The sequence below is a fragment of the Coregonus clupeaformis genome, chromosome 14 (genome assembly GCF_020615455.1).
Source record: "Coregonus clupeaformis isolate EN_2021a chromosome 14, ASM2061545v1, whole genome shotgun sequence".
Classification (NCBI taxonomy): Eukaryota; Metazoa; Chordata; class Actinopteri; order Salmoniformes; family Salmonidae; genus Coregonus; species Coregonus clupeaformis.
In genome coordinates this window covers 20,215,712-20,242,406 of record NC_059205.1, presented here as the reverse complement: position 1 = coordinate 20,242,406, position 26,695 = coordinate 20,215,712, and the positions used below count along the sequence as shown (strand labels likewise).

General features: G+C 43.6%; 1 protein-coding gene across 3 annotated transcripts in view; it reads right to left on the bottom strand.

The window, feature by feature from the left end:
• The window catches only part of LOC121581285 (cell adhesion molecule 3), a 73,068-nt gene that overhangs the window by 15,284 nt on the left and 31,089 nt on the right, over nt 1-26,695 (bottom strand). For all 3 annotated transcript variants that reach the window (XM_041896803.2, XM_041896804.2, XM_041896806.2), the window contains exons 3-6: nt 11,074-11,223; nt 8,948-9,100; nt 7,472-7,609; nt 2,795-2,965 (exon numbers count right to left, since the gene is read on the bottom strand). In XM_041896803.2, the coding sequence (XP_041752737.1) occupies nt 2,795-2,965; nt 7,472-7,609; nt 8,948-9,100; nt 11,074-11,223 (612 nt within the window). The remainder of the gene's footprint in view (nt 1-2,794; nt 2,966-7,471; nt 7,610-8,947; nt 9,101-11,073; nt 11,224-26,695) is intronic.

Here is a 26,695-nt window from a genome sequence, read left to right as displayed (position 1 = left end):
GGTTTGGGATGAGTCGGACAGCAGAGTGAAGGAAATGCAGCCAACAAGTGCTCAGCATATGTGGGAACTCCTTCAAGACTGTCGGAAAAGCATTCCAGGTGAAGCTGGTTGAGAGAATGCCAAGAGTGTGCAAAGCTGTCATCAAGGCAAAGGGTGGCTATTTGAATCTCAAATATAAAATATATTCTGATTTGTTTAACACTTTCTTGGTTACTACATGATTCCATATGTGTTATTTTATAGTTTTGATGTCTTCACTATTATTCTACAATGTAGAAAATAGTGAAAATAAAGAAAAACCCTTGAATGAGTAGGTGTTCTAAAACTTTTGACTGGTACTGTATGTCCCCTGCAGGTGGCAGTATAGGTATGACCAGCAGTAGGAAAGGCATATGGGTAGGGTTGCCAAGGCAGAAGCTACTCTTCCTGGGGTCCAGCAGATTTCACAACACATTAAGTGTGTACCCTCAGTCCACTACTCTACTACCACATATCTACAACACAAAATCCATGTGTACGTGTGTGTATCGTGCGTATGTTATCATGTATCATTGCTCAGAATTTTTTTTATGTTGTTTAAGTAATAATAAATATCTAAAAAAGACAGGGGTCAAAATTATTGGCAACCCTGTTGTCAATATTACAGCACCCTCCCCTTGCGAGGATAACGACACTGAGCCTTTTTCTAAAATGTTTTATAAGATTGGAGAACATGTTGGGAGGGATCTTAGACCATTCCTCCATTTCCAGATCCTTGATATCCTTCTTGATATCCAACTCCTGGTGTGCATGGTCAAAGAGCTCTATTTTCATGTAATCTGACCATAGCACTGGTTCCAATCCAAGTGACAATGCCGTTTATCAACTCCTGGCGGTGCTATGTTCAGACGACAGAGCTCGTTGGCTACGCACACCAGTGGTGGGTTTGGCATTGAAAAACAGAAGCATAGCCTCCCGAGTTGCGCAGCGGTCTAAGGCACTGCATCACAGCGCTTGAGGCGTCACTACGGACCCAGGTTCGATCACAGGCTGTGTCACAACCGGCCGTGACCGGGAATCCCATAGGGCGGCACACAATTGGCCCAGCGTCGTCCGAGTTAGGGGAGGGTTTGGCCAGGGGGGCTTTACTTGGCTCATCGCGCTATAGCGACTCCTTGTGGTGGGCCAGGCGCCTGCAGGATGACTTCGGTCGTCAGTTGGGCAGTGTTTTCTCCGACAAATTGGTGCAGCTGGCTTCTGGGTTAAGCGGGCGGGTGTTAAGAAGCGCAGTTTGGCGGGTCATGTTTCGGAGGACGCATGACTCAACCTTCGCCTCTCCCGAGCCCATTGGGGAGTTGCAGCGATGAGACTGGATCGCAATTGGATATTACGAAATTGGGGAGAAAAAGGGGGTAAAATACCACAAAAACATTTTATACAAATAAAACAGAAGTATATGCAGAAAGTTATCTCATACCAACGGTAAAATATGGTTGTAGATCTTTGATGTTATGGGGCTATTTTGCTTCCACTGGTCCTGGGGACCTTGCTAATCCAATGAGTCCCACCGTAACGCAGGCTCATTTGGGTTTCTAACCTCTTTTAAACATTGTGTGTTTGAGCTACATTCATTAGTCTGTGTGATTAACGGGGGCTGAGCTAGAGCAGTGTTTGTGAGACAAGGGCGGATCCCAAAGGAGCCCGGGGCCGGGTCTTTTTACAAAAATGTCTGTAGAGTCAGAATGGTTTGAGCTATAAACTATTACAATCTATCTATGAAAAGCTGAGACTCTTACAAGCTACACAAGAGTTGTTAGAAGGTAAGGAGTTCTTCTACATAGAAGATCATAGAAGATCATAGGAAATCCCAGGACATAGTGTCTATAATACTGTAATAAGCTCACATAGTTGCTGTCACAAACTCCAAACTCCACACAGTTGTCACTGACTAATTGGATATTAATTTCCCAGTGAGCAAACCATTTCTGTACTTACTGCATTCATATAAATTCTTTTCTTTGGGACATTTGTCAATAAAACTCATGAATGCAACTGTTTATGTCTAATTTGTGATCTAGTTGTAGCCCTGGTTGTCCTGAAAATAAAATGGTAAAACACTTGGTTGTGAGTCTAAATATAAGAACTGGACATGCAGATAAATGAAAGTCAGATAAATGAAAAGCAGATTTTTGCTGGGATCTCAGGACTAGGGTTAAGGTCAACGGCATCTTTACCAGGACATTTTAGCCCAAAACCTTGACCGCAAGTGAATCTTCCAGCAAGACGACAACCCCAAGCACTAATCAAAATCCACAAAGAAATAGTTAATTGACCAGAAAATCAACATTTTGCAATGGCCATCTCAGTCACCGGACTTGAACCCCATTGAAAACTTGTGGTTTGATTTGAAGAGGGCAGTCCATAAGAGCAGACGAAGGATATCAAGGATCTGGAAAGATTCTGTACGGAGGAATAGTCTAAGATCCCTTCCAATGTTCTAGAAAAAGTCTCAGTGTCGTTATGCTCGCAAAGGAAGGGTGCTAGCGTGTTAAAAACAGAGGTGGCAATAATTTTGACCCCAATCTTTTAGAGATTTGTTTCTGTTATTTGTTAAAATCTCTTTCTCTGAGTAATTGTATAATTATAAAATAATATAATTTCCCACTTTTATTTAGCAAACTATGTAGCTCAGTGTTTATATGATGTATTATTTACAGTCTTTTTTGCTCATCTTTATCAAGGGTGCCAATAATTATGGACCTGAAAGTACATGTGGTTGCAGTGGCAGGCCTTGGCGAGTGGGGGCAGCACTTACACAGGACTCTAATGGGTTGCTCGCTCCTCTTGTCCCCAGGGGCCAGAGAAGGGTGGTCTACAGCACAGGCAATCAGAGCATTGTCGTCGCTTCGGCCCACCGTCAGAGTCAGCTCACTGATCACTGTGTAGGTCGGCTCGTCAGGGTTAGACTCCACCACATCAGGGCGACCTGGATGCACATATGCAGGCACACACAGATAGAGAGATGCACACACACACCACACACACGTAGGGACGCAGATGCACACAAATGAGGACAGACACACACAGATAGAGAGATGCACACACACACACACGATGCAGACACACACATATTGTCACCATGGGTACTCGTTTTAACTGTCATTGCATATAATAATGATGTACTACTTACTACCACTGTATGAAAAGCAATGAGTTTACATTCGAGATACAGTAAATATCACTGGCTGACTGAGTAATATTTCTGTAATATGGAGAATATTTCTCTTTATCTCTTTCTCATTCACCCACGCAGGGAACATTTAGAATCTGTGGATCCACCATAATGATACATTACATTTTAGTCATTTAGCGGACGCTCTTATCCAGAGCGACTTACAGTTAGCGAATACATATTTTTTTTATACTGGCCCCCTGTGGGAATCGAACCCACAACCCTGGCGTTGCAAACGCCATGCTCTATCAACTGAGCTACATCCCTGCCGGCCATTCCCTCCCCTACCCTGGGCCAATTGTGCGCCGCCCATGAGTCTCCCGGTCGCGGCCGGCGGCGACAGAGCCTGGATTCGAACCAGGATCTCTAGTGGCACAGTTAGCACTGCGATGCAGTGCCTTAGACCACTGCGCCACTCAGGAGTACAAACATGTAGATTATGTCTGCATCCCAAATGGCACCCTATTCCCTATATAGTGCGCTACTTTTGACCAGGGCTACATCCAATTCAATGCAGACAAATTGATCCCATCAGCTGATCAATAGCCCTTACACTTACACTACCGGTCAAAAGTTTTAGAACACCTACTCATTCAAGGGTTTTTCTTTATTTTTACTATTTTCTACATTGTAGAATAATAGTGAAGACATCAAAACTATGAAATAACACATATGGAATCATGTAGTAACCAAAAAAGTGTTAAACTAATCAAAATATATTTTACATTTGAGATTCTTCAAAGCAGCCACCCATTGCCTTCATGACAGCTTTGCACACTCTTGGCATTCTTTCAACCAGCTTCACCTGGAATGTTTTTCCAACAGTTTTGAAAGAGTTCCCACATATGCTGAGCACTTGTTGGCTGCTTTTCCTTCACTCTGCCTTCTGACTCATCCCAAACCATCTCAATTGGGTTGAGGTCGGGGGATTGTGGAGGCCAGCTCATCTGATGCAGCACTCCATCACTCTCCTTCTTGGTCAAATAGCCCTTACAAAGCCTGGAGGTGTGTTGGGTCATTGTCCTGTTGAAAAACAAATGATAGTCCCACTAAGCCCAAACCAGATGGGATGGCGTATCGCTGCAGAATGCTGTGGTAGCCATGCTGATTAAGTGTGCATTGAATTCTAAATAAATCACAGACAGTGTCACCAGCAAAGGACCCCCACAGCATAACACCTCCTCCTCCATTCTTTACGGTGGGAAATACACATGCAGAGATCATCCGTTCACCCACACCGTGTCTCACAAAGACACGGCGGTTGGAACCAAAAATCTCAAATTTGGACTCCAGACTAAAGGACATATTTCCACCGGTCTAAAGTCCATTGCTCGTGTTTCTTGGCCCAAGCAAGTCTCTTCTTCTTATTGGTGTCCTTTAGTAGTGGTTTCTTTGCAGCAATTCGACCATGAAGGCCTGATTCACGCCGTCTCTTCTGAACAGTTGATGTTGAGATTTCTGTTACTTCAACTCTGTGAAGCATTTATTTGGGCTGCAATTTCTGAGGCTGGTAACTCTAATGAACTTATCCTCTGCAGCAGAGGTAACTCTGGGTCTTCCATTCCTGTGGCGGTCCTCATGAGAGCCTGTTTAATCATAGCGCTTGATCGGTTTTGAGACTGCACTTAAAGAAACTTTCAAAGTTCTTGAAATGTTCCGTATTGACTGACCTTCATGTCTTAAAGTAATGATGGACTGTCAATTCTCTTTGCTTATTTCAGCTGTTATTGCCATAATATGGACTTGGTCTTTTACCAAATAGGACTATCTTCTGTATACCCCCCTACCTTGTCACAACACAACTGATTGGCTCAAACGCATTTAGAAGGAAAGAAATTCCACAAATTAACTTTTAAGAAGGCAGACCTGTTAATTGAAATGCATTCCAGGTGACTACCTCATGAAGCTGGTTGAGAGAATGCCAAGAGTGTGCAAAGCTGTCATCAAGGCAAAGGGTGGCTATTTGAATAATCACAAATATAAAATATAGTTGGATTTGTTTAACACTTTTTTGGTTACTACATGATTCCATATGTGTTATTTCATAGTTTTGATATCTTCACTAATATTCTACAATGTAGAAAATAGTAGAAAATAAAGAAAAACCCTTGAATGAGTATGTGTTCTAAAACTTTTGACTGGTAGTGTACATACTGTAGTGTACAAGAACATTCATATTTAAAGCCTCTTCACAGCACTTAGCCAGCCATTCTTCTCAATTAAACCCTCTTCAACTACACTCTTTCTACATCTCCCAACCATTTCATCATCCTTCATCCTTTTCCTCCACTGACCCTTCCCTAATATCCCATTTTCTCTCTCTCAGCATCCAAAATGCATTCCATATGGCACCCTATTCCCTATACTGTATAGTGCATTACTTTTGACCAGGGACCATCACCCTATTCCCTGGTCTATGGTCCTGGACAAAAGTAGCACACTATGAAGGGAATAGGATGCCATTTGGGATGCAGACATTTTCTTTTTATCTCTTCTCCTTCATATTTCCTCTCATGACTCTCTCCTAGTATAGCCCTGCCCCTCTCTCTCTCCCCCTCTTCCTCCCTCCATCCCTGTTGAGCCTCTCTAACCTCTGTAAGCCCATCAAAGCAGCAGAAGTGAGTAGCGGGCTATGTGCTCATCTCTCTCAGCTAGCTACTTACAGCACAGCGCTCTATGCCACCCTATAGGCTAGGGTCAATGGTAGTGCACTACATGGGGAAAAGGGTGCTAATTGGAACACAAACTCTGTATGAGAGGGTGTCATAATAACACTTTGACCCATGATGCTCCTCTCCTCGGCCTCTCCTCGCTCTCTTTCTTCAGCCATAATACTGACTGAAGAGCCCAGAATGAGTGTGTGTGTGTGTGAGAGAGAGAGAGAGAGAGAGAGAGAGAGAGAGAGAGAGAGAGAGAGAGAGAGAGAGAGAGAGAGAGAGAGAGAGAGAGAGAGAGAGAGAGAGAGAGAGTGTGTGTCTGTGAGAGTGTGGGTTTTTGGTTTTACTATCTTTATGAGAAGTCCTCACAAGGATAGTAAAACAAGTTTTCGCCGGTCCCCACAAGGAAAAAGGCTATTTTAGGCTTAGGGGTTAGGTTTAGGGTTAGGGTTACAATTAGCGTTAGGAGTTAGGTTTAGGGTTGGGGGTTAAGGTTAGGGTTAGGTTTAGGGTTGGGGGTTAAGGTTAGGGTTAGGTTAAGGGTTAGGGTTGAGGTAAATAGGATTTTGAATGGGAATCAATTGTTTGGTCCCCACAAGAATAGTAACACACACTATATGTCACACAGGGTTGAGTCTCCAACGCGACTGGGATGCTCTCCACTCACTATCTGCGGCTCTCCCTCAGTCTTCTCATGGTTCATCAGGAACCAAGGTCGCTCAATCTATCCTAATAGAACATCCTGGATGCATCCCAAATGGCACCCTTTTGGTATAGGTTATAGGGACGCTTTTGGTATAGGGTACAGGGTTCCATTTGGGACGCAGACCCTCTCTCGCTCGTTTACAGCTTCCTCTGTGTTCTGCCTCATCCCCCCGTGTCCTCGCTTTCAGCTCCTAGCTTTACCATTTATCCCCTCGATCCTTTCTATCTTATTTACTTTTAATCTTTCTATTTCTCTCTCCCTCCCTCCCTCCCTCTCTCTGAATCCCGTCTACACACCCTCTCTCTCCCATCTTCCCTCTCCTCTCCCTCCCTCCCATCTACCCCCCCTCTCTCTTCTCTCTTCCCTCTCCTCTCTCTCTCTCTCCCTCCCAACCACCCCCCCTCTCTCTCTGTTTAGTGTTCTGCTATGTTCTGCCTCATCACCTCCCCTCTAGTTTCTCTAGCTTGCAAATTTCCCTATTATCCTCTCTCTCTTCTTCTTTCTTTAACCTCCATTTCTTTTCTTCTCTCGCTCATTCACATTCTCTCCATCTCCCTCCCCTTCTCTCACACATACACACCTTTCTCTTTTTTTGTCTCTCATGAACTATCACACTCCCCTTCTCTCTCCCTCTCTCTCTCTCCCTCCCATCCTCTCTCCCTCCCCTTCTCTCTCCCTCCCATCCTCTCTCCCTTCCCTCCCTTCCCCTCCTCTCTCCCTCCCATCCCATCTCCCCTCTCTCCCTCCCCTTCTCTCTCCCTCCCATCCTCTCTCCCTTCCCTCCCTTCCCCTCCTCTCTCCCTCCCATCCTCTCTCCCCTCTCTCCCTCCCCTTCTCTCTCTTTCCCATCCTCTCTCCCTTCCCTCCCTTCCCCTCCTCTCTCCCTCCCACCTTTACCTGTGAGTTCCTCCTGGTCCCTGTACCAGCGTAGTTTGGCGGGGGGCTTGCTTCCGGAGCTGGTGCAGGTGAGGGTGACTTTGCCCCCCTCCTGCACGGCGTCCTCATAGCCAGAGATCTGGGGCTTACCAGGGACACCTGACAGAGAGAGAGAGAGAGAGAGAGAGAGAGAGAGAGAGAGAGAGAGAGAGAGAGAGAGAGAGAGAGAGAGAGAGAGAGAGAGAGAGAGAGAGAGAGAGAGAGAGAGAGAGAGAGAGAGAGAGAGAGAGAGAGAGAGAGAGAGAGAGAGAGAGAGAGAGAGAGAGAGAGAGAGAGAGAGAGAGAGAGAGAGAGAGAGAGAGAGAGAGAGAGAGAGAGAGAGAGAGAGAGAGAGAGAGAGAGAGAGAGAGAGAGAGAGAGAGAGAGAGAGAGAGAGAGAGAGAGAGAGAGAGAGAGAGAGAGAGAGAGAGAGAGAGAGAGAGAGAGAGAGAGAGAGCACATTTAACACACAGACACGATGTGCATCCCAAAACGACACCTATTCCCTATATACTGTAGTGCACTATGGTCTCTGGTCAAAAGTAGTGCACTATATAGGGAATAGGGTGCCATTTGGGACACTGCCACAGACTTATTGCAGACATGTATACAGTACAGAGAGAATGTAATACAGCCAGCGGACATACAAACAGAACATTATACAAACAACAGACAGAAAGCAATATTCTGCAATACAGCCTAATGCAATGCAGATTGCATACACATCCACATACTGCATGCTACCGACACTCTGTGGTGTAAAGTATTTAAGTATATATACTTTAAAGTACTACTTAAGTAGTTTTTGGGGGTATCTGTACTTTACTTTACTATTTATATTTTTGACAACTTTTACTTTTACTTCACTACATTCCTAAAGAAAATAATGTACTTTTTACCCCATACATTTTCCCTGACACCCAAAAGTACTCGTTACATTTTGAATGCTTAGCAGGACAGGAAAATGGTCCAATTCATGAACTTATCAAGAGAACATCCCTGGTCATCCCTACTGCCTCTGATCTGGCAAACTCACTAAACCCAAATGCTTAGTTTGTAAATTATGTCTGAGTGTTGGAGTGTGCCCCTATCTCTCCGTAAATAAAAAACAAGAAAATTGTGAATTTGAAATGATTGATACTTTTCCTTTTCCTTTCAATACTTAAGTATATTTTAGCAATTACATTACTTTTGATACTTAAGTATATTTAAAACCAAATACTTTTAGACTTTTACTAAGGTATCTTTACTTTTACTCAAGTATGACAATTGGGTACTCTTTCCACCACTGCCGACACTCAGACAAAGAAATCTACATACAGTACTCCACTACTGTATCTAGCACACAGACTGCATGAAGTTTTCTAATTGAATAAGTTAATACATAATACTGAATGTTAATACTTAATACAGAATAAAGCACGCACGCACACACACACACACACACCCCACACACACCTAGCACAGTGACGGTGGCGCGGGCTGTGCGGACGGGCATGGTGAAGATGGAGCAGGTGTACTCCCCCTCGTCTGACAGCTGGATGTCTCCGATTGTGATGGACAGCTCTGTGCCTGTCGACCGGTGGAGCTGGATACGGTTATCTCTCAGAGCTGGGTGAGAGAGAGGGATGGGAGGGAGAGGAAGAGTGGATGGGGGGAGAGAGAGGTGGTGGCGAGGGGGAGGGAAGGAGGGATAGAGAGAGAGGGAGGAGAGGGGGAGGGAGGGAGAGAATCAGGGGAAGGGGGGGAGAAATAGAGATAGAAAATTAGGGAGAGTGGGAAGGGGAAGGAGAGGGGAGGGGACAGACAGACAGACAGACAGGGAGGGAGGGAAATAGGAGGGGGCAAAAGAAGAAGAAGAGATATAAACGCTTTGTCATCATCGCGGCAGCTGGTAGGGAGGCGCACACACACACACACACAGCGTTTAGTGTAGGTTATGGGAGAATGATGAAATGGTAGGAAACACACGTCCTATCTACGTGATATCTTTGACCTCTATATGTATTCTGATCTGACTCTGTCTGGGCTCTTGGAACACACACACACACAAGCAAACAGACACATATAACCCCTATTCCCTACATAGTGCACTGCTTTTGACCAGGGCCCATTGTAACATGAAGGCAGCAGAACACACATTCACACACAGTCAGTCCTTGGGCCTGTTTATCTGTCTACAGACAGTCATGATCTCTGTCTGTGGCTACTGGGGTATAGTGCAGGACTGTCTCCATATACAATATGTCTCTCTGTCTGTCTTTGTGTATCTGTGTAAGGTGCAGACAAGTGTTTGTACATGTGTGTCTCTGTCCTTATCTGTCTGGATGACTCCCGCTTCTCTTTCTGTCTGTGTGTGTCTGTCTGGCTCAGTCTGTCTGTCTGTCGCTCTCTATCTGTCTGCCTCCCTTTCTGTCTGCCCGACTCCTTCTCTGTCGGTCTCTGCCAGTGCTTAGCATGCCTAACTCTGCCTGTGTCTGTGTCTCTGCCAGTGCTTTGCATGCCTAACTCTGCCTGTGTCTGTGTCTCTGCCAGTGCTTTGTCTTCATGGTTTATCAGTAACCAAGGTCAGTCCATTTGTCTTGATGTAGCTCCTGTGTGTGCTCCCCTGAGTCCCATGGACCCCTTGAAAACTATCTGTCTCCTTAAATGCACTTTTCCTTCCCCTTTTCGCATTCTTTTTTTCTTTCTTTCTCCCTCTCTCTTTCTTGAGTCCTCTATCTTGCTCTCTTTATCACTCTTTCTCTCTCTCTCCCTTTCTCAACCCCCCCATCATCTATCTCTCTTCATTTATCCTCCATTTACCCCTCCTTTCCAAGATATTGTTAACTGGGGGAAGCTTTATTGGGATGAATACAATTAGCAAAATATTGTATTTCAGAAACAATGCTATTTCTACTTACAGAGTAGTGTTATTGATCTAGATCTGAAAATAACATACGCTAAAGGTACATGCATGCACGCACCCCTGGCAAAAAAAGACATCAACATGTCAATACGCCATTAGGTTCACAGATAGTAGGGCAATAGATTACCAGACCTGGCTTCAAGTACTATTTGAAATCCTTCCAATACTTTGAGCGCCTGGACTGCCAGATAGGCGGGGTTTGCAGTTTTGGGATTATTCTATTGGTCCATTAAGCCATGCAACCCGAGTGTGTGTGTGCATGTGTGTGTGTATGTGCACATGTATGCGTGTGATGGGGATAGACTGTGGTCTGAGAGTCAGAGTGCTGGGTCAGGATCTGGTTCTGCTCTGCGGCCCTGGTTGAGACAAGATACCCTCAGAGGGTACTACTAGCACTAGCCAGCCACACCAGTTATTTTGGGCTCTTGATCTCTCTCTCCCTCTCTCTCTCACTTCTTCTCTTTCACACACATACACAAACATACACATCTCTCTCTCTCTCTCACAAACACACAACCCTTCCTTCCTTCCTTCCTTCCTTCCTTCCTTCCTTCCTTCCTTCCTTCCTTCCTTCCTTCCTCTTTTCCCTCCGTCCCTCCCTCTCCCTCTCTCCCTCCTTCTCCCTCCCTCTCTCTCGCTCAATCCCTCAATCACTCCCTCCCTTCCTCTCTCTCACCTCTCTTCTCTCCGAAGTACAGGGTCTGCTGGGCCGTGTTGGACCACTGCAGGGAGGAGTTGTCGCTCTCTGCCACCCGGCAGGTCAGGGTCACCGTGCCGCCCACCGACACCGTCTCGTCCTGGGTCACCGGCTGCAAGGGGTCATCGTCTAGGCAACACAGAGAAGGAGGTCGTCAGATGGAGATGGTCATTTCAGGTACTTTCTGTCAGAGTCCTGGACAGGTGTGTGTCCCAAATGGCACCCTATTCCCTATATAGTGCACTAAAAGTAGTGCACTAAATAGGGAACAGGGTGCCATTTGGGATGCAGACAGAGCCTGGACAGTTAGAGAGGGAAAACAGACAAGAAGATAAATGGTCTGGCAGCAGCCATGGAAGTATCTATGTAAGACTGATGAGTCTATAACCAGCCGGAACATTCACTGGCTGGTTCCCTATATAGTGCACTACTTTTGACCAGGGCCCTATATAGGGAATAGGGTGCCATTTGGGACGCATGCAATGAAGGAGAGGCGTGTTGAGAAGCACAATATGCTGTGTGTGTGTGTGTGTGTGTGGGGGGTGTGTGTGTAAGAGAGAGAGCGAGAGAGAGAGAGAGAGAGAGAGAGAGAGAGAGAGAGAGAGAGAGAGAGAGAGAGAGAGAGAGAGAGAGAGAGAGAGAGAGAGAGAGAGAGAGAGAGAGAGAGAGAGAGAGAGAGAGAGAGAGAGAAATGAAAAGGTCAAAGTGGCAATGGAGAGATGTTACACAGAGTTAATGTTACTGTGTGACCCCACAGTGTTTATAGCGGTGTAATTTGTAGGCATGCATATGTATTTCAGGTTTGAACAAACTCAAATGAGACAAATATTATGGAAATGAGGGTCAGGATGTGAGAATGAATGTGGCCAGCAATAATTACGGGTTTGGCACTGAATTTTGATACTAAAAACCTTAACTGAACTTGATCTGGCATGGTGTTACAGTACAACTCAAACAGTGTTATCCTAATTTGATGTCCCAAATGGCACCCTATACCCTATATAGTGCACTACTTTTGACCAGGGACCCCTTGGTCAAGTGCTATGTAGGGAATATTGGGCCATTTTAGGACGCATCCCATACACAACAGTGACCTTTGCTGATCTACTGTATGTGATTACGCAAATACACAGAAATGTACTTATGATAAGTTATTCTAATACCGTTGATGTGTTGTACATCTGTCTAACCAAATGTTCACTCTCTTTAAGGGGTATTTTATGTCCAGGAACATCAACAAACAGGAGACATGAATTACAGAGAAGGCTTAACTAGACAAAAAATGTATGTTCTGCATCCCAAATGGCACCCTATTCCCTTTATAGTGCACACATTTTGAGTAGGGCTTTCGTCAAAAGTAGTGCACTATGTAGGGAATAGGGTGCCATTTGGGACACATGCCATATATAGTACCAGACATGCCTCAAAGCAAGCTCCTCACCTCTGTAAATATGGCATTTATAAATAGTCTAATTGGAACAGAAATTGTCAGTGGTAGACAGTTTTAAATTCACAGTGTAGCGCTATCACATCCTTGCACCAGCGGTGATATTCCTTTTTTTTCTCACATCTGTGTGTTCTAAGTGTTCCGTAGCGGAACTCCGATCAGGACATGAAAAAGGAAATGCATGCAGGATGTGGCAGGAAGAACATTGGCACGACAACATAACTCAAACTAACCTGAAATGATACTACACTGAAACAACATTACACACTTTTAAGAACTCCTTTAGTATTGCTGTCGAAAACTCCCACTTCCCCCCTACCCTGGAAGAAAGACGTTCTTTTTTCAATTGCTATTATTTCCTCGTGAGTAGACTACGGGGTTGTGTCCCAATAATCTCTCCTTTATATCTCCCAAAGTATGCACTTGTTCACTTCCCTTGATTGATTAGAAAGGAAATTACTGGTGTACAGTACCAGTCAAAGGTTTGGACACACCTAATCATTCCAGGGTTTTTCTTTATTTTTACTATTTTCTAACACGAGCAATGGACATTAGAACGATGGAAATCTGTCCTTTGGTCTGATGAGTCCAAAATTGAGATTTTTGGTTCCAACCGTCGTGTCCTTGTGAGACGCAGAGTAGGTGAACGGTTGACCTCCCACCATGAATCATGGAGGAGGAGGTGTAATGGTGCTTTGCTGGTGACACTGTCGGTGGCACACTTAACCAGCATGGCTACCACAGCATTCTGCAGCGAAACACCATCCCATCTGGTTTGCGCTTAGTGGGACTATCATTTGTTTTTCAACAGGACAATGACCCAAAACACACCTCCAGGCTGTGTAAGGGCTATTTGACCAAGAAGGAGAGTGATGGTGCTGAGAATATTGGGACACACACACAGCTTTCTATCCATGGCTTCCATTGAGGCCCTGCTCACGCTCTTTGCCCCTCTCTCTCTCTGCCCCTCTCTCTGTCCCTCTCTCTCTCTGCCTGTCTCTCTCTCTGCCTGTCTCTCTCTCTGCCCCTCTCTCTCGCTCTGCTCCTCTCTCTCTCTCTTTGTCCCTCTCTCTCTCTCTCTCTGCCCCTCTCTCTCTCTCTCTCTGCCCCCCTCTCTCTCTCTGCCCCCCTCTCTCTCTCTCTGCCCCTCTCTCTCTCTGCTCCTCTCTCTCTCTGCCCCTCTGCCCCTCTCTCTCTCTGCCCCTCTCTCTCTCTCTGCCCCTCTCTCTCGCTCTGCTCCTCTCTGTCTCTCTCTCTCTCTCTCTCTCTCTCTCTCTCTCTCTCTCTCTCTCTCTCTCTCTCTCTCTCTCTCTCTCTCTCTCTCTCTCTCTCCCCCTCTCTCTCTCTCTCGCCCCTCTCTCTGCCCCTCTCTCTCTCTCTCTGCCCCTCTCTCTCTCTCTCTCTGCCCCTCTCTCGCTCTGCTCCTCTCTCTCTTTGCCTCTCTCTCTCTCTGTCCCTCTCTCTCTCTCTCTGCCCCTCTCTCTCTCTCTCTCTCTGCCTCTCTCTCTCTCTCTCTGCCCCTCTCTCTCTCTGCCCCTCTCTCACTCTGCTCCACTCTCGCTCTGCCCCTCGCTCTTTGAAATATTTGATTTTGACGGGGTGTTGTGCTTATTTGATATCTCTGTTTAGAATTTGGTAACATTCAAGTTTGTGATTAAAATGAAATTCGTTTTGCCAATAATTAGTGTATGAATTTTGTAAAGAGATTTCTATTTGTTAGAATTTAGTTATTGATGGTCGAATTGTTGAATTTAGCTGGTGCTTTTGGGCCAATCCTCTAAAGGGTCACTCTCTGGGTTGCGGTGTTTGTATAAGAAAAAAATGTGATGATAATATTCTGGATTACAGTGTGCTAGGGGGAGTGCTTTTGGGAATCTCCCAAGTTCTCGCTTACAGGCTAGGTTTGGGGCATTTATTTTAGCAAAATTCCAGGTGTACAATTTCAGTGGGGCTTTTATCCCATGATGTGTAGTTAAAATGTTAAAGGGCGCCCCAAGTTTTGCTGCCATATAAAAAGATTGGTTATAATTTTAGCCAAATTCTAATTGTAGAGTTAAATTTGTACAATGTTTTTGTAATTGCAAAATATGCTCTGGGTGCTTTATCTGTCAGAGACTTTATGGCCATGTCAAACCGCCCAGATGAACTTATACCAAGGTAAGTATACAGTGCATTCGGAAAGTATTCAGACCCCTTGACTTTTTCCACATTTTGTTCCGTTACAGCCTTATTCTAAAATTGATTAAACTGTTTTTTTTTCACTCATCAATGTACACACAATACCCCATAATGACAAAGCAAAAACATTTTGGGGGGGAATTTTTGCTAATTTATTAAAATAAAAAATATATCACATTTACGTAAATATTCAGGCCCTTTATAAGTATTCAGACACCTGTATTTGGAGAGTTTTTCCCATTCTTCCCTGCAGATCCTCTCAAACTCTGTCAGGTTGGATGGGGAGTGTCGCTGCACAGCTATTTTCAGGTCTCTCCAGATGTTCGATCGGGTTCAAGTCCGGGCTCTGGCTGGGCCACTCAAGCACATTCAGAGACTTGTCCAGAAGCCACTCCTGCAATGTCTTGGCTGTGTGCTTAGGGTCGTTGTCCTGTTGGAAGGTGAACCTTCGCCCCAGTCTGAGGTCCTGAGTGCTCTGGAGAAGGTTTTCATCAAGGATCTCTCTGTACTTTGCTCCGTTCATCTTTTGCTCGATCCTGACTAGTCTCCCAGTCCCTGCCGCTGAAAAACATCCCAACAGCATGATGCTGCCGGGGTTCTAGGAAGATTCTTGGTGGTTCCAAACTTCTTCCATTTAAGAATGATGGAGGCCAATGTGTTCTTGGGGACCTTCAACGCTGAATAAATGTTTTGGTACCCTTCCCCAGATCTGTGCCTCGACACAATCCTGCCTCGGAGCTCTATGGACAATTCCAATCGACCTCATGGCTTGGTTTTTGCTCGACATGCACTGTCAACTGTGGGACCTCATATAGACAGGTGTGTGCCTTTCCAAATCATGTCCAATCAATTGAATTTACCACAGGTGGACTCCAATCAAGTTGTAGAAACATCTCAAGGATGATAAATGGAAACAGGATGCACCTGACCTCAATTTCGAGTCGCATAGCAAAGGGTCTGAATACTTATGTAAATAAGGTAATTTGATTTTGAGTTTTTTTGCTGCCTCTAATGTACTAATACATTTGCGAAAATGTCTAAAAACCTGTTTTTGCTTTGTCATGATGGGATATTGTGTGTAGATTGCTGAGGATTTTTGTTTATTTAATTCATTTTAGAATAAGGCTGTAACGTAACAAAATGTGGAAAAAGTCAAGGGGTCTGAATACTTTCTGAAGGCACAGTAGCTGGTGGTGTATTTCAGGGTTGTTTCTCCTAGGGTGACATGGTATCTACTTTCCAGAGATCTGGACTTTTTCTGAAAGATCATTACTTGGTGACAAGATTGATGACAAGATTACTAAGCCATCGGCATATAAAATAAACATTATTTCTTTGTCTTCTAGGGTGAGTCCCGGAGATGTAGATTGTTCGAATATGGTAGCAAATTCATTTATATAAATATTGAATAAGGTCGGTATTACAACCTTGTCTCACTCCTCTGTACTGACTAAAGATCTTTATTCATTTATTTACTTTTACACAACATTCATTTTCCTTATAAATCACATTAATAATATCATACACCTTACCTCCTACACAACTTTGAAAGGGTTTTAAGAACATACAGTGGGGGAAAAAAGTATTTAGTCAGCCACCAATTGTGCAAGTTCTCCCACTTAAAAAGATGAGAGAGGCCTGTAATTTTCATCATAGGTACACGTCAACTATGACAGACAAATAGAGATTTTTTTTCTCCAGAAAATCACATTGTAGGATTTTTTATGAATTTATTTGCAAATTGTGGTGGAAAATAAGTATTTGGTCACCTACAAACAAGCAAGATTTCTGGCTCTCACAGACCTGTAACTTCTTCTTTAAGAGGCTCCTCTGTCCTCCACTCGTTACCTGTATTAATGGCACCTGTTTGAACTTATCAGTAGAAAAGACACCTGTCCACAACCTCAAACAGTTACACTCCAAACTCCACTATGACCAAGACCAAAGAGCTGTCAAAGGACACCAGAAACAAAATTGTAGACCTGCACCAAGCTGGGAAGACTGAATCTGCAATAGGTAAGCAGCTTGGTTTGAAGAAATCAACTGTGGGAGCAATTATTAGGAAATGGAAGATAGACAAGACCACTGATAATCTCCCTCGATCTGGGGCTCCACGCAAGATCTCACCCCGTGGGGTCAAAATGATCACAAGAACGGTGAGCAAAAATCCCAGAACCACACAGGGGGGACCTAGTGAATGACCTGCAGAGAGCTGGGACCAAAGTAACAAAGCCTACCATCAGTAACACACTACGCCGCCAGGGACTCAAATCCTGCAGTGCCAGACGTGTCCCCCTGCTTAAGCCAGTACATGTCCAGGCCCATCTGAAGTTTGCTAGAGTGCATTTGGATGATCCAGAAGAGGATTGGGAGAATGTCATATGGTCAGATGAAACCAAAATAGAACTTTTTGGTAAAAACTCAACTCGTCGTGTTTGGAGGACAAAGAATGCTGAGTTGCATCCAAAGAACACCATACCTACTGTGAAGCATGGGGGTGGAAACATCATGCTTTGGGGCTGTTTTTCTGCAAAGGGACCAGGACGACTGATCCGTGTAAAGGAAAGAATGATTGGGGCCATGTATCGTGAGATTTTGAGTGAAAACCTCATTCCATCAGCAAGGGCATTGAAGATGAAACGTGGCTGGGTCTTTCAGCATGACAATGATCCCAAACACACCGCCCGGGCAATGAAGGAGTAGCTTCGTAAGAAGCATTTCAAGGTCCTGGAGTGGCCTAGCCAGTCTCCAGATCTCAACCCCATAGAAAATGTTTGGAGGGTCGAAAGTCCGTGTTGCCCAGCGACAGCCCCAAAACATCACTGCTCTAGAGATCTGCATGGAGGAATGGGCCAAAATACCAGCAACAGTGTAGAAAACCTTGTGAAGACTTACAGAAAACGTTTGACCTGTGTCATTGCCAACAAAGGGTGTATAACAAAGTATTGAGAAACTTTTGTTATTGACCAAATACTTATTTTCCACCATAATTTGCAAATAAATTGATAAAAAATCCTACAATGTCATTTTCTGGATTTTTTTCTTCTAATTTTGTCTGTCATAGTTGACGTGTACCTATGATGAAAATTACAGGCCTCTCTCATCTTTTTAAGTGGGAGAACATGCACAATTGGTGGCTGACTAAATACTTTTTTTCCCCACTGTACCTTCATGCCAAAGGCTTTTTGAAAGTCTATAAAACAGGCAAATATTTTTCCTTTGTGAGTTTAGTGGACATGCTTCTTTATCAAGGTGTGGAGAGTATATATGTGATCTGTTGTTCAGTGTTTGGGGAGGAATCCAATTTGACTTTTAATTAAAATGTTGTGTTCACTTAGGAAGGCATGAATTCTGGCATTCATTATGCTACAGAAAACCTTTCCTAAATTACTACTAACAGAGATGCCTCGATAGTTATTAGGGTCAAATTTTTTAATATACAGTTGAAGTCGGAAGTTTACATACACTTAGGTCATTAAAACTCGTTTTTCAACCACTCCACACATTTCTTGTTAACAAACTATAGTTTTGGCAAGTGGGTTAGGACATCTACTTTGTGCATGACACAAGTAATTTTTCCAACAATTGTTTACAGACAGATTATTTCACTTATAATTCACTGTATCACAATTCCAGTGGGTCAGAAGTTTACATACACTAAGTTGACTCTGCCTTTAAACAGCTTGGAAAATTTTAGAAAACGATGTCATGGCTTTAGAAGCTTCTGATAGGCTAATTGACATCATTTGAGTCAATTGGAGGTGTAACTGTGGATGTATTTCAAGGCCTACCTTCAGACTCAGTGCCTATTTGCTTGACATCATGGGAAAATCAAAAGAAATCAGCCAAGACCTCAGAAAAAAATGGTAGACCTCCACAAGTCTGGTTCTTCCTTGGGAGAAATGTCCAAACACCTGAAGGTACCACGTTCATCTGTACAAACAATAGTACGCAAGTATAAACACCATGGGACCACGCAGCCATCATACCGCTCAGGAAGGAGACGCGTTCTGTCTCCTAGAGATGAACGTACTTCGGTGCGAAAAGTGCAAATCAATCCCAGAACAACAGCAAAGGACCTTGTGAAGATGCTGGAGGAAACAGGTACAAAAGTCTCTATATCCACAGTAAAACGAGTCCTATATCGACATAACCTGAAAGGCCGCTCAGCAAGGAAGAAGCCACTGCTCCAAAACCGCCATAGAAAAACCAGACTACAGTTTGCAACTGCACATGGGGACAAAGATCATACTTTTTGGAGAAATGTCCTCTGGTCTGATGAAACAAAAATATAACTGTTTGGCCATAATGACCATTGTTATGTTTGGAGGAAAAAAGAGGATGCTTGCAAGCCGAAGAACACCATCCCAAACGTGAAGCACAGGGGTGGCAGCATCATGCTGTGGGGGTGCTTTGCTGCAGGAGGGACTGGTGCACTTCACAAAATAGATGGCATCATGAGGAAGGAAAATTATGTGGATATATTGAAGCAACATCTCAAGACATCAGTCAGGAAGTTAAAGCTTGGTCGCAAATGGGTCTTCCAAATGGACAATGACCCCAAGCATACTTCCAAAGTTGTGGCAAAATGGCTTAAGGACAACAAAGTCAAGGTATTGGAGTGGCCATCACAAAGCCCTGACCTCAATCCTATAGAAAATGTGTGGGCATAACTGAAAAAGCGTGTGCAAGCAAGGAGGCCTACAAACCTGACTCAGTTACACCAGCTCTGTAAGGAGGAATGGGACAAAATTCACCCAACTTATTGTGGGAAGCTTGTGGAAGGCTACCCGAAACGTTTGACCCAAGTTAAACAATTTAAAGGCAATGCTACCAAATACTAATTGAGTGTATGTAAACTTCTGACCCATTGGGAATGTGATGAAATAAATAAAAGCTGAAATAAATAATTATCTCTACTATTATTCTGACATTTCACATTCTTAAAATAAAGTGGTGATCCTAACTGACCTAAAACAGGGAATTTTTACTAGGATTAAATGTCAGGAATTGTGAAAAACTGAGTTTAAATGTATTTAGCTTAGGTGTATGTAAACTTCCGACTTCAACTGTAGGTGTGATAAAGCCTTGGCTCCAGATCTCAGGAAAGTAGCCTAGAAAAGTCTTAGTTGTTGTCTTGCAATTGAACATTCATTGTCAAACCATATTTCCTTTGGAAGTTTTTTCTTTTTTGATGTTCCATTTTTCACCTTTTTTAAATTAGATTTTCTAGCCAGTTTGATGAATATGTCAATCAATTTATCAGTGGCTAAATTAATGCCATCTTTATCTTGTTAAATAAAATAAATCAAGTTTTCAATTTCAATGCTTTTTAATGCTGCCTCATATTCAACATGGCTAGTTTTTTCCCACTTGTATGTGGTTGGGAGGTGTTTAGGCTCTGGTTTAACATTTTGGGAAGGTTCATCTGATTATTTCAGATAAATTCAAATTTGGCAGTGGTCTGAGAAGGACAGTTGTGGTATGACCATAAAGGCATTAATTTTGTCTTGCTCCATATCTGTTATGGCATAGTCGACTACACTGTTTCCTAGTGCAGAGCCTTAAGTAAACCTACCCAGAGAATCCCCCTTCGTCCTGCCATTAACAATGTACAGACCCAGGCTTTTACAGAGCTGGAGCACTTGCTTCCCATTTTTGTTAACTATACTGTCATAGTTCTGTCTCTGTGTAGTCAGCTGTGATTCATACACAGATGTTTTACCATGCTCATGGGTGTTTCCCTCTAAATCTATGTAGTCTGCTTCTTTACCAGTTCTAGCATTTAGATACCCCATTAACAGAACTTTGCCTATTAACTGAAAATGAATTATATCAGAATAGAGTCTGAAAACAATCTTCATTAAAATATGACGAGTCAGATGTGGGCATATACATTGCACACTTCTAGATGTCTCGATCTGAGCTGACCATTTCTTTTTTGTATCTTAACACACATGTATGTTTTACCCGTCCTCTCTGCTTATATATAATTTGAAAGATCTTCTTTAAATCAGATTATAATCCCTCCCGACTCTCTGCCACATTTTACATGAGGATGTTTCACTGAAGGTACAGCAAACTCCCTGTAATTCATTAGAGAGGATGTTTGTCAATCTCCTCAGCTCCATGTCTCTAGAAGTATAACATGATCTGAACTATGTACAGTATTTACAAAGTATGGGTCTGTGCTTTTCACCGTAAAGGTTGATGAGCACGAACCCTGACTGTTATAGCTGCTAATACCTAAGGATGCTATGTTTGAAATGTTCCTTTAGGATGTGTTTAACCATTTGCTTGATCTGTGAACCAATATGTTATCATTGTGTTATCGTGCATCATGTTATGGAGATAAAACAAATAAACAGTATATAAATATGCATTAATAATAGTAGTTATGTTATCAAATATATAGAAGATCATTTCTCTAGCGTCATTATCTAGGTTACATATGCATACATTGGTGGTTTACCATGGATGTCATCTGTAGTGCATGGATGTTTCTAGTTCAGTATCTTAGAGCAGATTAGAGGCAACAGGTCTCTAATCTGTCTCTGTGCCAGGTGGTCCTGTGCTAGGGACCCTGTTGCAGTCACTGCTGCGTAGCTGTTCTCCTGTACTACCTGTTGCGGCTGGCAGGGTGCTCTGCCAGGGATGACTCGTGTGGGGGGGATGAGGACCAGGAGCGGCATGGTGACTGGGACCAGTGGGGATATGGGCTCTCTGTAGCTTGGGACTCCTTGGACGTTGAAGAGGGGCCCTGGGACTCTTGTAGTGCTGGGCTTGGTGTGGGTATTAGAGAGGGTCCGGTCCAGAGCAGTGTCTTTCAGGGCTTTTTCATAGAACCTGACTCCATTATTGCTGAGGTGCACGTGGTCATAGAAGTGGTTAGGCTGAATGTCCCAGTGATGCACCAGGTGCAGCTTTGTCAGAGGGGAACAGGCCTGTGATACCTCTGTGTTGATGGTGACGATGATTCGCTGGGGTACGTCTAGTCTGGTGAGAAGAGATGCTTCAGGTCAATGAACTTCCCGTTGGAATCACTCGAGTGCAATATCTGGGTTGTTCCTCTTTCTGTTCCCTGGGTCGGTGCTGGCTGGGTCAAGATGTGTGTCAGTGTGAGGGGAGAAGGTGTGGTGTGTGTGATGGGAGGGGGAGAGGGAGGGGGTGGCAGTTTGGTCGGGCTGGTGACTTATGACCTCTTCCTTCAGCTCCTGTAGGTCTTTCTGTAGCTGTCCAGGTGGCTGTGGTCGACAGTGGGGGCCAGCATCTCTCTCAGGTGACGTACTTCCATTCTGAGGGGCTGGTTGTCCTCCTCCAGTTCTCGCATGGCTGACCGTAGCTCCTGAATCTCACTCCACTGCTGTTTGACCTGAGTTACGAGACTGGTCTCCTCCGTTGGCTGCTGACTGCCTCTGCTCTCCTGTAGGCAGGTCAAGGATTTCTCTTTGAACTCAGCAATGTCTCTAACACAGACAGACTGTGTCTAAGCAATTTCATGTTGGAGGAGAGTCTTGGAGAGACCGGGCTGCTGTCAAGGCTTGGAGGGGTCACCTTCTCCTGGGTTTTGGTCTGTGGAGAGACTTTATGCTCCTTCAAATGTAAGGGGCTTTATTGGCATGGGAAACATATGTTTACATTACCCAAGAATTTAAAAAAGTGAAATAAACAATAGAAAATTAACAATATAAATTACACTCACAAATGTCATAATGTCTTTATACAGTGTTGTAATGATGTGCAAATATTTAAAGTTCAAAAGGGAAAATAAATCAACATAAATATGGGTTGTATTTACAATGGTGTTTGTTCTTCCATGGTTGCCCTTTTCTTGTTGCAACAGGTCACACATCTTGCTGCTGTGATTGCACACTGTGGTATTTCACCCATTAGATATGGGAGTTGATCAAAATTGGATTTGTTTTCGAATTCTTTGTTGGTCTGTGTAATCTGAAGGAAATCTGTGTCTCTAATATGGTCATACATTTGGCAGGAGGTTAGGAAGTGCAGCTCAGTTTCCACCTCATTTTGTGGGCTGTGAGCACATAGCCTGTCTTCTCTTGAGAGCCAGGTCTGCCTACGGCTGCCTTTCTCAATAGCAAGGCTATGCTCACTGAGTCTGTACATAGTCAAAGCGTTCCTTAATTTTGGGTCAGTCACTGTGGTCAGGTATTCTGCCACTGTGTAATCTCTGTTTAGCATTCTAGTTTGCGCTGTTTTTTCGTTAATTCTTTCCAATGTGTCAAGTAATTATCTTTTTGTTTTCTCATGATTTGGTTAGGTATAATTGTGTTGCTGTCCTGGGGCTCTGTGGGGTCTGTTTGTGTTTGTGAACAGAGCCCCAGGACCAGCTTTCTTAGGGGACTCTTCTCCAGGTTCAGCTCTCTGTATGTGATGGCTTTGTTATGGAAGGTTTGGAAATCGCTTCCTTTTCGGTGGTTGTAGAATTGAACAGCTCTTTTCTGGATTTTGATCAATAGTGGGTATCAGCCTAATTCTGCTGTGCATGCATTATTTGGTGTTTTACGTTGTACACTGAGGATATTTTTGCAGAATTCCGCATGCAGAGTCTCAATTTGGTGTTTGTCCCATTTTGTGAATTATTGGTTGGTGAGTGGACCCCAGATCTCACAACCATGAAGGGCAATGGGTTCTATAACTGATTCAAGTATTTTTTGCCAGATCCTAATTGGTATGTCGAATTTTATGTTCTTTTTGATGGCATAGAAGGCCCTTCTTGCCTTGTCTCTCAGATTGTTCACAGCTTTGTGGAAGTTACCTGTGGCGCTGATGTTTAGGCCGAGGTATGCATCATTTTTTGTGTGCTCTAGGTCAACGGCGTCTAGATGGAATTTGTATTTGTGATCCTGGCAACTGGACCTTTTTTGGAACACCATTATTTTTGTCTTACTGAGATTTACTGTCAGGGCCCAGGTCTGACAGAATACTGTGCAGAAGTTCTAGGTGCTGCTGTAGGCCCTCCTTGGTTGGGGACAGAAGCACCAGATCATCAGCAAACAGTAGACATTTGACTTCAGATTCTAGTAGGGTGAGGCCGGGTGCTGCAGACTGTTCTAGTGCCCTCGCCAATTCGCTGATATATATGTTGAAGAGGGTGGGGCTTAAGCTGCATCCCTGTCTCACCCCACGGCTCTGTGGAAAGAAATGTATGTGTTTTTTGCCCATTTTAAACGCACACTTGTTGTTTGTGTACATGGATTTGTCGTATGTCTTTCCCCCAACACCACTTTCCATCAATTTGTATAGCAGACCCTCATGCCAAATTGAGTCAAAAGCTTTTTTTTAAATCAACAAAGCATGAGAAGACTTTGCCTTTGTTTTGTTTTGTTAATTTGTCAATTAGGGTGTGCAGGGTGAGTACGTGGTCTGTCGTACGGTAATTTAGTAAAAACCCAATTTGACATTTGCTCAGTGCATTGTTTTCACTGAGGAAATGTACTGCTGTTAATGATAATGCAGAGGATTTTCCCAAGGTTGCAGTTGACGCATATCCCACTGTAGTTATTGGGGTCAACTTTGTCTCCACTTTTGTGGATTGGGGTGATTGGTCCTTGGTTCCAAATATTGGGAAAGATACCAGAGCTGAGGATGATGTTAAAGAGTTTAAGTATAGCCAATTGGAATTGATGGTCTTTATATTTTATCATTTCATTTAGGATACCATCAACACCCAGGGTTTGTATTTTGTCCTGTAGTTATGGAGAATCCAGTGGGTTCTGGTAGTCTTTAATAGTTGATTCTAAGATTTGTATTTTGTCATGTATATGTTTTTGCTGTTTGTTCTTTGTTATAGGGCCAAAAAAATAAATAAATGCACTCACTAACTGTAAGTCGCTCTGGATAAGAGCGTCTGCTAAATTACTAAAATGTAAAATGTAAAAAGATTGGAGAAGTGGTTTATCCATACATCTCCGTTTTGGATAGATAACTCTTGTTGTTGTTTGTTTAGTGTGTTCCAATTTTCCCAGAAGTCGTTAGATTATATGGATTCTTCAATTAAATTGAGCTGACTTCTGACGTGTTGTTCCTTCTTTTTCCGTAGTGTATTTCTGTATTGTTTTAGTGATTCTCCATAGTGAAGGCGTAGGCTCAGGTTTTCTGGGTCTCTATGTTTTTGTTTGGATAGGTTTTTTAATTTCTTTCTTAGGTTTTTGCATTCTTCATCAAACCATTTGTCATTGTTGTCAATTTTCTTAGGTTTTCTGCTTGATGTTTAGATTTGATAGGGAAGCTGAGAGGTTAAATATACTGTTTAGGTTTTCTACTGCCAAGTTTACACCTTCACTATTACAGTGAAACATTTTGTCCAGGAAGTTGTCTAAAAGGGATTTAATTAGTTGTTTCCTAATTGTGTTTTGATAGGTTTCCACACTACTTTCCTTCCATCTATAGAATTTCTTAATATTATTCAGTTCCTTTGGCTTTGATGCCTCATGATTGAGTATTGCTCTGTTCAAGTAGACTGCGATTTTGCTGTGATCTTGATAGGGGTGTCAGTGGGCTGACTGTGAACGCTCTGAGAGACTCTGGGTTGAGGTCGGTGATAAAGTAGTCTACAGTACTACTGCCAAGAGATTAGCTATAGGTGTACCTACCGTAGGTGTCACACCCTGACTCAGGGGACTCATATATGTTGAGTCAGGGTGTGTATGTTCTATGTTGTGTATTTCTATGTTGGTTTTCTAGTATGTGTATTTCTATGTTGGCCGGTGTGGTTCCCAATCAGAGGCAGCTGTCGCTCGTTGTCTCTGATTGGGGACCATACTTAGGCAGCCTATGGGCACTATTGAGTTGTGGGATCTTTTTCCGTGTGAGGTATGTTGTTTGTGTACCGTGGACTTCACGTTTCGTTTAGTTTGTTGTTTTGTCGCTTGTTTATTCGTTCCAAATAAACATGTATGCATATCACGCTGCGCCTTGGTCTGACCCGTCTGTAAACGAACGTGACAGTAGGAGTCCCCTCGAAGCCTACCATTGACTATGTACATCCCCAGCGTGTGACAGAGCGTAGTTGTGTGTAGGGGGCCATATGGGGGAGGGAATGCTGTCACCTCCAGGTAGGTGTTTGTCCCCCTTTGTGCTGAGGGTGTCAGGTACTTGTCCAGTTCTGGCATTTAGGTCGCCACATGCTAGTACATGTCCCTGGGCTTGGAAATGACTGATTTTCCCCTCTAGGATGTAGAAGTTGTCTTCATTAAAGTATGGGGATTCTAGTGCGGGATATACAGTGCATTCAGAAAGTATTCAAACCCCTTCACTTTTTCCACATTTTGTTACCTTACAGCCTTATTCTAAAATTGATTAAATTGTTTTTTAGAAGCAAAGCAAAAACTGTTTTTTAGAACATTTTGCACATTTATTAAGAGAAAAAACCCTGAAATATCACATTTACATAAGTATTCAGACCCTTTAATCAGTACTTTGTTGAAGCACCTTTGGCAGTGATTACAGCCTCGAGTCTTCTTGGGTATGACGCTACAAGCTTGGCACACCTGTATTTGGGGACTATCTCCTATTCTTCTCTGCAGATCCACTCAAGCTCTGTCAGGTTGGATGGGGAGCGTCAATGCACAGCTATTTTCAAGTCTCTCCAGAGATGTTCGATCGTGTTCAAGTCCGGGCTCTGGCTGGGCCACTCAAGGACATTCAGAGACTTGTCCCGAAGCCACTCCTGCATTGTCTTCGCTGTGTGCTTAGGGTCATTGTCCTGTTGGAAGGTTAACTGTTGCCCCAGTCTGAGGTCCTGAACGCTCTGGAGCAGGTTCTCATCAAGGATCTCTCTGTACTTTACTCCGTTCATCTTTCCCTCGATCCGGACTAGTCTCCCAGTCCCTGCCGCTGAAAAACATCCCCACAGCATGATGCTGCCACCACCATGCTTCACCATAGGGATGGTGGCAGGTTTCCTACAGACGTGACGCTTGGCATTCAGGCCAAAGAGTTCAATCTTGGTTT